General features: G+C 33.1%; 1 protein-coding gene across 1 annotated transcript; it reads left to right on the top strand.

Annotated features, from left to right (window-relative positions):
* The first annotated feature begins 2,861 nt into the window (after positions 1-2,861).
* LOC138900137 (uncharacterized) lies at positions 2,862-4,485 on the top strand. The gene is made up of 2 exons (XM_070186846.1): positions 2,862-2,933; positions 3,952-4,485. The coding sequence occupies exons 1-2, from the start codon at positions 2,862-2,864 to the stop codon at positions 4,483-4,485; spliced, it is 606 nt and encodes a 201-aa protein (XP_070042947.1).
* The last annotated feature ends 6,466 nt before the right edge of the window (positions 4,486-10,951 follow it).

The raw sequence follows: 10,951 nt of genomic DNA, 5'->3' as shown, positions 1-10,951 counted from the left end.
ATTCCATGATTCTTTCTTGGAAACCTTTCAAACATAAAGATTTGCTATGAGACAGTGTTTACTGAGTTTATTACCGAATTGTTAATTGATTTTTATTTACATGAAACACATGATAAAACGGATTATGGTTTACTGTTTCTGAAAGGGCATTTTTATGATTTTTTGGGTTAATAGGCATGTTTTCTGATTTGTCCCCAATTAAAAATAGTTGTGGTTAAGTGTTATTACTCATTGAGCTAGCGACTCACTCTCCACTATTTTTTTACAGAGGCAGTAGTTGACGCGAGCGAGAATTTCGTTAATTAGAATATACAAGTTGCTAGTTCATGGTGAGTGCACTTGTTCGCGTAGGCGATTGTCTTTTATTTTGAACTCTTAGATTTGCTCCATAGTCATTCTTATTGGTGTCATGATGATTCATTCGTTATATTGGACTAGTTACTAGTATTGCACTTTCTCTCCATATTTTGAGATAGGTTTAGTATTATTATGTTGGCAATGGTATTGTTGGTGAAAATTTATTTTGGTTAGTTGATGAAATTTGTGACTGATTTAGGTGAATATTGGTTGGTTGTTAATTGTTTATCAGACAGGAAAACTTTTGGATAGTCCAAAAATAAGGAAAATATTTTTTAATTTTCTGTAAAATACCGATGAGGCTTACTTGGGGGCACTTGATCCCAAGCGTCGGTCATGATCCTAAATTGAGTCGTGACACTTCTGTCTGAATGTCTAAAGTTTTGATTTGTTATTGTTGAACTTCAGACCCGTTATTGTTGCTTGCACGCCTTCACAAACACAGTTTTCATGATCATTCCAGACAAGTATGTGCCTCGCATTTACTCTAGCCCGGCCACAAGGTCATGTTCTTAGTTATTATTCACAAAATTGCAGGCCGGTAGGATGAATTTTCGCGTTCCAAATTGTCAAATAAGGACCATGTTGAGTTGATGCATCATCTCCACCACGTCCCAACATCATAACCAACAAGATTCTTCATCACATTTGTTGTATATGGCTCCCAGCAAGCCAGAAATACTCCCCAAATGCACTTATGATTTATGATTAAAAAAAAACTAAAAAACCAGAATTACCACTGTCAACGTCTTGAGAACTCACGCATCTCCTCATGGAGCCACCAGACGGTACCAATCCGGCGTGTTCGACAGCCCAATCAAAACCCCAAGCTGGCCGACTCAACCTATGGAAGGAATCACATGGAAGAATTCATATGCCACTAGAGTGACCCCACACACAACTGCGACGTTATCTGGACATGGATGTGAAGCTGTAATTGCCAGAAAGACTACGCATAATGGAATGCATGCTGTAATATTCAAGGCCAAAGACTACTATTGAGTCATGGCAAAGCAATGTAAAAGAGCTATTGTAGGAAGATTTATCAAAATCAGACCACAAATTGAGAAAATCAGGTTAAGATTTGCGGAGAAATTTGCCCTAAAGGAATCAGTTAAAATTTGAGTTTATGATAATCACAATATTTTTTGGATTTTACCAACCAAGGGGATGTCAACACTATATGGTTCACGGGGGTAATCGAGATTGAGGGCTGTCAAATGTGGCTTCAGAAATGGACGTCAGATTTCAAGCCGGAAGAAGACATCCTGATTGTTCTAGTTTGGATTCTATTACCTCAACTACCATTTCACATGCACACTTGGCACTGTGTCAAGCAGGTAGCTAGTGAAGTTGGGACTCCATTAGAGATGGATATTGCAACTTCTTACAGAACCCATCCTAGTACGGCGAAGGTTAGAGTGGAAGTCGATCTATTGAAACTATTGTCTGGGTAGGATCAGAAGATGAAGAATCGCCATTGAATGGTTTTACACATATGGTGGAGTATGAAGGGGTCCCCAAGTATTGCAGGCACTGTAAAAAAACTCATACATTCTTTTATTGAATGTAGGGTATTGGAGAAGAGGAAACATGCAGAACAGGGGGAACTAGAAAGAATTGAAGAAAAGGCTCAAGAGGGTAATACATTGGCAGACAAGAAGGCAAATGAAATCAAAGAGAACAAAAAGATACAGAAGGATAATCAACATATAAACAACTCCAGTGATGAGGCAAGTAACAAAGGATAAATTGAAATAGAAAATATGAAAGAGCATGGAGTGGGGAAAGTGAATGAAACTAGAGAGAAACAATATAACAAAAAAGAAAGCCATCCTGAGAATGCAGAGAAGGATGAAAGTACCAAGATTGAGAATGCAGGAAAGGAAGAATTAACCAATGCAGAAAAGGTAGAGATCACAGAAGAAAAACACTATGAGAATAAGAACAAGAAGGAAGAAAAAGCGAAATAAAAGTGAAAATAAAGTTTCTATAAAAGAAACCAAATGTGACATTCAAATCGGGGGTAAGCATGATGATGGGAAAAAGAAAGAGGGCAAGCAAAGGAACATAGAGAACCTCACAAAAGAAAGGGGAACAAGCCAATCAAGACGAAGATCAAATAGCGGGGACAAGTCCTAAAATGGGCAGTTCCAAAAATATAGTTAATGAGGAGGAAAATATAAACAAAACACCATAAACTAGCTCAAAAGTCTAGGGAAAACTAAAGCAGGACTCTATTGAAAAATCAAGTAGTAGTATTCAGAGAGTGGAGGAATCTATAGTGGAGTCGTCAAGTTTTGGAACAGAAATTAAAAACCAGCCGGGTATTTAGTTAGTGGTGGATCTTGGGAAACATCAGATGACTGTCCAAAAAATAAAGAAGGATTGCTCAGAGAAACTTGAGGTGGAAACTTCAAATAACTCGGAAGATGAACATGTCGATAGCTTGATTAATGATCAAGAAGATAGCTATCAACAACATCTAAAACAGGTGGTGGATAATGAAGGGTCATCACCTAGAGGAAGAAGCAAAGGCAGAAGCAGAAGTAGGAGCAAGAAAAGCGAATAATGAGGTAAACTAAAATCCAAACCTCACTCAGATGGGAGGACACAAAGCCAACAATCTTAACTAATTTTATGATCGGTACTATATTTTAGAATATATGGGGAATGAGATCCCAGAAAATCAATCATAGGCTTAAAAACTTAGTAAGAAATAATAAGGTTCAGTTCGTTGCTGTTTTTGAACCATTTGTTCACAAACAAAAAAATAGAATGATACAAAAGATTTTTGGGTTTTGAACATTGTATGTCTAATGATATTGAAAAAATATGGTAGTTTTTGGATAGAGTATGTGAATGCTACTGTGCTAAGTATGTAGACCAACAAATGAATCTATGGTTTGAAATAAATAATGATGATGATGGGATTTTTATAATGGTTGTTTATGCTAAGTGTACCTCTGGGGAGAGGAAAGATCTGTGAGAAAGTCTGGTGAATACAGAGTCAAAGATTGATGGTTCATGATGTATAGAAGGGGACTTTAATGTTATTCTGGAACCTTGTAAAAAGTTGGGAAGCATACCACATAGAGCCTCAAAAAGCTATGATTTTACAGAATGTCTTGATCTTTGTGGGGTATCAGATGCTGGGTATGTTGGCTCAATTTATACCTGGTGTAATTAATGGTATCCTAAAAAGGGTCTGGAAAAGGTTTCATCGAATCCTGACTAATGATTCATGGATCCACACATTTCAGAATACAGTAGTGAGGCATCTCAGTAGATCAGGATCAGATCATAGGCCTTTGTTAGTAAATCATAAAGAGGATCAAGCAGATCATATCAAATACTTCAAATTCTTAGACTTCTGAGTTGATCAACCAGGATTTATACGAATTAGTGCAAGAGGTTTGGGGTATGTAGATGGATGGGAATCCGATGTGAAAACTTCAGCAGAAACTAAAAGCATTGGCAGGAAACTTAGAAAATGATCCAGAGAAGAGATCGGTGATGTGTATAAAAAGGTTGATGAATAGGAGAGGGTGGTACAAAATGGAATAATTAGATCTGAACAACAACTCTGAACAGTCCAAAACAGAGTTGAATAAAGCTGAAGCAAAGTATGTAAGATGGATGGTAATGCAAGAGTCTATACTTAAGCAAAAATGCCAAGTAAAATGGTTCAAGGAGGGAGACTACAATAGTAGATATTTTCACAATGCTATGAAGGGTAGAAGGAGAAGGTTGCAGCTCCACAGAGTGAAGAATCATAGAGGAAGATGGATACAAGGTGATGAAAAGATATCCAAGGCTGCAGTCCAATATTTTGAGTCCATGTTTAATCTGAATCCTACTGTGTTGGATAGTGATATTATCAGTTGTATCCCCGAATGCATTACCAGGGAAGACAATGATCTCCTATCACAGATGGTTAGTGAAGATGAGATCAAAGAAGCGGTTTTTGATATAAGTCCAGCAAGTCCAACAAGTCCAGATGGATTCAATGGCACTTTTTATCATAAATATTGGTCTATTATTTCTAAGGATGTCATAGAATTTGTCAAGAGCTTCTTCAATGGAAACAAGATGATAAAATTTTATTCTCATACATGTTTGGTTTGAATACCAAAAGTTGAATCCCCATCAATATTTGTTGAACTCATGGCAATAAGTCTGAGCAATTTTTCTGTTAAGACCATTTCTAAAGTCTTGGCCAGAAGACTCAATCTAATGTTGCCTAAACTGATTTCAGAGAATCAAAAAGGATTTGTGAAGGGTCGACTTATCACTGATAATATGTTTCTTGCTCAGAAAATAATTCATGGGAAATCAGAACCTAATATAGGTGAAAATATGGTGATAAAACTGGATATGGCTAAAACATATGACAGAGTATCTTGGGAGTTTCTGTTATCTGTCCTAAGGAAAATTGGTTTCTCTAGCTGGTAGATTGAGGTAATTGGTAGGCTGATCTCAGAGGTATGATATTCAATTATTGTTAATGGCACAAAGAGTGGTTTATTCACTTCATCTCAAGGCTTGAAGCAAGGGGATCATTTATCCTTATCTTTATTTATTTTAGGAGGTGAGGTCTTCTCTAGATTATTGAATAGACTATATGATGATCAGAGATTTATTCTATTTTTCATGAATAGTAGAAGGCCTAGAATTAACCACCTGGCGTATGCAGATGACATGGTTATATTTTGCGTAGGTAAGAGTAAATCTATAAAGCTAGTGATGAAGCAGATTAGGCTTTATGAAAAAAGCTCTGGGCAGAAAGTGAATGAAAACAAGAGCTTCTTTTGTACGTCTCCAAAAATATCTATTTCCAGAGTTAACAGGATGATAGATAAAACTGGCAACAAGCATAAGCAATTTTCCTTCAATTATTTGTCATGTCCATTATATATAGGAAGAAAGAAGCTGAGTTACTTTGATGAGCTCCTTACCAAGATTAGAAAAAAAAACCTCTGGTTGGAAATGCAAGCTTTTGTCTTATGGAGGAAAAGTGATATTGATAAAGCATGTTCTTCAAGCACTCCCAGCTTATACCTTAGCAGCAATGAATCCTCCTAAGGGCACATTTAAACTAATGGAAAGGCATTTGGCGAGATTCTTTTGGGGTACAAGCAATGATAAGCAAAGAAATCATTGGTATGCTTGGGAAAATCTATGTTATTCCAAAGAGGAAGGAGGAATTGGAATAAAGAGGATGGAAGCAATTAGTGACTCATTTGCTTATAAAAGGTGGTGGAAATTCAGAACTGAACGCTCTTTATGGGCATCCTTCTTGAGAGCAAAGTACTGCTCTAGAGTACATCCTGTAGCTAAAGCCAGTAGTTCAAAACAGTCACATCCATGGGGGAAATTGATGAAGATCAAGAAGAAGGCAGAACAGAACCTCACTTGGAAAATACAAATGGGCAACAATAATCTATTGGCTGAGCTAATGCCATGTCAGGCAATGTTTTCTAAAGACGGGGTGGAATATTACATTCAAGGAGGTACATGAAATGTTATGAAGTTAGCAGAGATTATGCCTGAACACATGATAAGTCAAATTACCAAATTAAGGATTGGAGATCAAAATGCACAAGACTATATTATTTGGGACCCTGCAACAGATGGTCAATTTTCAACCAAGTAGGCTTATCACCTTACTATCATGCCAAGGCAGAAGGATAATTTCAGGTATAAGGTTTGGTACCCTAAACTTTCTTTTAAAATATCATTCTTGGCTTGGAGATTGATACAAAGGAAGTTGTCATTTGATGATACCATGTGAATATTTGGAGGCAACATTGCATCAGATTGTGTCTGTTGCAATGATACAAAGAGGGAAACTCTTCAACATGTATTTCTAGAAAGTAATATTGCTAACAAAATGTGCAGAAATTTTGGTAGACCTTTGGGCATTGATAAAAAGGCCACATCAATTAACAACCTGCTAAAGAAATGGTGGAAAACTAGGCCAAAAAATGGGGTACATAAAATGGTGCTACACATCACACCAATTGTGATTCTATGGAAAATTTGGAAGCACAGATGCGCATGTAGATATAGGGAACGGAAAAAAATATGGCGGAGAACCATGGAACACCAGATTTGGTGGATAATTAAGATGACTATGGGGAGAACTTTCAAAAATTGCGACTTTTAGAACTCATGGATGGAATTATGTGGAATAATTGAAAGATTTAAACCTACTCCCAAATGAAAGATTGTTGAGTGGTTGAAACCTCTTTTAACACAGAGTGATGATCAATAGTGATGGTAGCTTCTCAGAAGGAAAAGCACGAATTTGTGGGGTTGTTAGAGACAATATAGGTGGTATGATTATTTCATATTCAATTCCAATTGTATGTTCTAGTAACAATCTGGCAGAAGCACAAGCAGCACTTTTTGGTGTGCAATATGCCTGTAACATGGTTATGTAAATTGTGACTTAGAAATGGACTCACTGGTAATTGTAGATATGCTGAAAAACGGACACTCGACTAACTTGAAACTGAAGGACTCAATTGATGCATTGCGGCAGACTATCTCCAGTTAAATTGCACAGTTTCTCATTGTTTTAGAGAAGCGAACCAAACTGCTAATAGTTTGACGAAGTTTGCAGCTAGATTAGTTGATCCTTGTATGTATTTTGACTGGCATTGTTTGCCTAGAAATGTAGTTGGATCTTACCAACTAAATAAAATGCAGCTACCTAGCATTAGGCTAAGGTATGACAAGGCTAACCTTTTTGTAAGCTAGGGTATTATACTGTTCATATAGGTGAACATAGGTTAAGGTGAAAGGTACCTTGGCCTACTTTTGGAGTGTTGGCAGATGCCACACTATTGTACCTGGTTGGGAGCTAATATATGAACACTTAAGAAAAGAAAAAAAGTTATGATAAAAAAAATATTTTTCAAAATAAGTTGATTTTGACAGCTTGGCTAAACAGAATGCCACCCCAAGAAATGATGAGAATTTTATTTTATTATTGCATTGTAATAAAGGGGTCTAAAACTGCATTTTTCTCTATCTTTTTCTCTTTTGGTCATGGTTTGACTAGTGTCATATAAACAATAAGTAGAGAATACCAACAAAATCCCCTTAATTAAGTACGTTAAAAAAAAAAAGGAAACGTACAGATCATTAGTTTGGAATGTGAAGTTAAGTTTTGAAGCAAAGTTTACGTCATCAGTGACTTACTAATGGCAAATATTTGATATCTAGTAACTTTCAAAGTAAATAAGGCATAAATAATGCAGTCTTACTCATAGTGTAGGTAAGATCACCAATAAAGTGTCTTTTTTAAACTGTTAATTGAAAATTCCATGAGTTTTGAGGAGAAAATAAGTATGAAGAGAACTTATTTCATGTGAAGTCTTTTTTGCATTTTTGTCAGTTACGTACTTTTAACGCTATGGATCTTGTCAAAGAAAGGTAAATAATAAAGGCTTTCGATCCAAAGGGACACTTCAGCATTATCTCTTCTTTGCAATGCCTATATATTGCCTTACTGTTGAGATTTAAGAGGTCCCAAAATCCTCAACCATTTCATTTATAATCTCTTCTCTTCACAGTTACAATTTTTAAATATTTTGCTACGCATTTACTTTACAATATGCTGAACTGTTGATAAATTAGGAGGTGAAAATTCTCTATTTAACATAGAGATTTATCTTTACATGATCACAAATGTAACGAAAATCGGGATTAATATAAACTGTAAACAGTTATAAAATTAAATAACTAAATAATAAAAGTAAAAAGGGTCTCCTCTTTACACTTTAAAACTTATAAATGAAACATCCCTCTATTTTATCCTTCTTACTTAGTATTAGTACCCGCGCAATGCCCGGACAAATATTAAATTATGATTTAGGTTATTTAGATTATATAAAAATTACATTAAAATTTAAACCTTTCAGATAAAAATTACATATAATTATCAGATATTAGATAAGAATTAGGACATAAAATTGTTTCTCATTTTCGTACTGGATAATATGTTTTACTTGCATACATCATATTTGGGTAATTTTGAGATTGCCACTTGGCTTAAGGAGATGACTTCTTTCTCTCCTTTTAATAATATATGGATTATTGATATTACGTTACCTAATATATAATATTTCATGTTTTCATGTGGCCTTCATTAACTTTCTTCTTTATTTAATATCATTATCCATTTATATCCTTTAATATAATATTGATCAGTGTGTGATTTTTTAATCTTGATATAAATATTTATATTATTTTAATTTAATACTCAAAATTATTAAACTATTTAAATTTATTGATAATATTTTTAAGTATTATATAGTAAATTTTCAATATTTTGAATTAGTTAATTAATTAATTAAAAAATAAGTTATATGTGGCGTTTCTGATTCTGCCATATGGCTAAATTAGTTACTAGTTAATAGTTAATTAGTCAATACCTTACATGTGGCTAATTTTAAAGCTGTTGGATCAATTAGAGGGCTTCTTTCTCTCCTTTTAATAATATATAGAATAGATTTATCTAGTAAAACTTTAATTTTGTGATCATATCCATAGTTTGAGCGTTTTTATCATAATTTTAATATAATCTCAAGTTCAAATCATCTTTCCCTTCTATTTCTAATATTAAATATTTTTAAATTTTTATTTATTGCTATTAAATTACCTAATATATAATATTTCATGTTTTCATGTGGCCTTCATTAACTTTCATCTTTATTTAATATCATTAACCATTTATATCCTTTAATATAATATAGATCAATGTGTGATTTTTAAATCTTGATATAAATATTTATATTATTTTAATTTAATACTCGAAATTATTAAACTGTTTAAATTTATTAATAATATTTTTAAGTATTATATAGTAAAATTTCCAATATTTTAATTTAGTTAATTGATTAATTAATTAAGAAATAAGTTATATGTGGCTTTTTCTGGTTCTGCCATATGGCTAAATTAGTTATATTAGTTAATAGCTAATTAATCAATACATTACACGTGGCTAATTTTAAAGTTGTCGCTTGGCTTAAGGAGAGGGCTTCTTCCTCTCCTTTTAATAATATATAGATTTTAATCTAATCTCAAGTTCAAATCATCTTTCCCTTCTATTTCTAATATTAAATATTTTTGAATTTTTAATTATTGCTATTAAGTTACCTAATATATAATATTTCATATTTTCATGTGGCCTTAATAACTTTCGTCTTTATTTAATATCATTAACCATTTATATCCCTTAATATAATATAGATCAATGTGTGATTTTTAAATCTTGATATAAATATTTATATTATTTTAATTTAATACTCGAAATTATTAAACTGTTTAAATTTATTAATAATATTTTTAAGTATTATCTAGTAAAATTTCTAATTTTTTAATTTAGTTAATTAATTAATTAATTAAGAAATAAGTTGTATGTGCTTTTTCTGGTTCTGCCATATGGCTGAATTAGTTATTAGTTAATAGTTAATTAATTAATACATTACACGTGGCTAATTTTAAAGCTGTCGCTTGGCTTAAGGATAGGACTTCTTCCTCTCCTTTTAATAATATATAGATTTTAATCTAATCTCAGTTTCAAATCATCTTTCCCTTCTATTTCTAATATTAAATATTTTTGAATTTTTATTTATTGCTATTAAGTTACCTATTATATAATATGTCATATTTTCATGTGGCCTTCATTATCGAGTTATAATATGTAGATATAGATATAGATTTCTCAAGGGTGTTTTAAAGCTTCAGCTGTATAGCTTGGAACGACGTGTTTGTCTTTTTGGTAGATGCCTTTGTTTGATTAAAGATAGTGTATAAAAATAGTCTTTCACTATTCTTATACACTTCTGATCCTTAAACTAAAATGAAACTTTCCTTGTTATGCATGTAACCTCTCTTGAAATCTATACTGAATGCTAAAATTGTAGGGGCAAGACTAACATTCAATAATTGTAAAGTAAATGGAAGGTAGTAGTAAAATATACGAGATTACGAGTTTATATAAACTAAATTCCCATTACGCTATAGAAAAGTTTAAAAAATAAAGTGAAAACAGTACTAGTTAAATGGGGAAAAAGTAAAACTTATGGTGATCAGCATGGAAATTAAACATTCCCCCTTCCTCTAACCCTAGTGAAAGCTAGCTTTCTAAAGCCAATATTCTTGCATGCTAGCACAGGTTGAAATAATTCATTCCTTTTCCTTGAAAAAAAAAACAGCAATCTCAAAATTTTAATAAAATAATAGTACATCTTAATAATTGTATCAACAGTTGTAACAGGATACGAACGTTATGTTTCAATATCATAAACGATTGAAACAAACATGATTGAGAAATTGCAGCACTTTCCATCAGCAACAGGACTTTCTAGTTATATCCGTTCACGCTTCGGATATGAAGAATTTGATCGATCAATTTAGGAAAGATGAAAACAAAAGGCCTCCTCTTTCTCTAGAACTTGATGACAAGTCTAAGTTCAAAACTAATTTCTTTGCAAGTTTGATACATTTTATGATTCTACCTGGTAGACAAAACCAATTTATCCTCAACATTTTCAGCTTAATTCTCTCAAATAAAATTGAA

The sequence above is a fragment of the Nicotiana tomentosiformis genome, chromosome 10 (genome assembly GCF_000390325.3).
Source record: "Nicotiana tomentosiformis chromosome 10, ASM39032v3, whole genome shotgun sequence".
Classification (NCBI taxonomy): domain Eukaryota; kingdom Viridiplantae; phylum Streptophyta; class Magnoliopsida; order Solanales; family Solanaceae; genus Nicotiana; species Nicotiana tomentosiformis.
The sequence above is the reverse complement of the archived record's forward strand: the minus strand, read 5'-3'. Positions and strand labels throughout refer to the sequence as shown.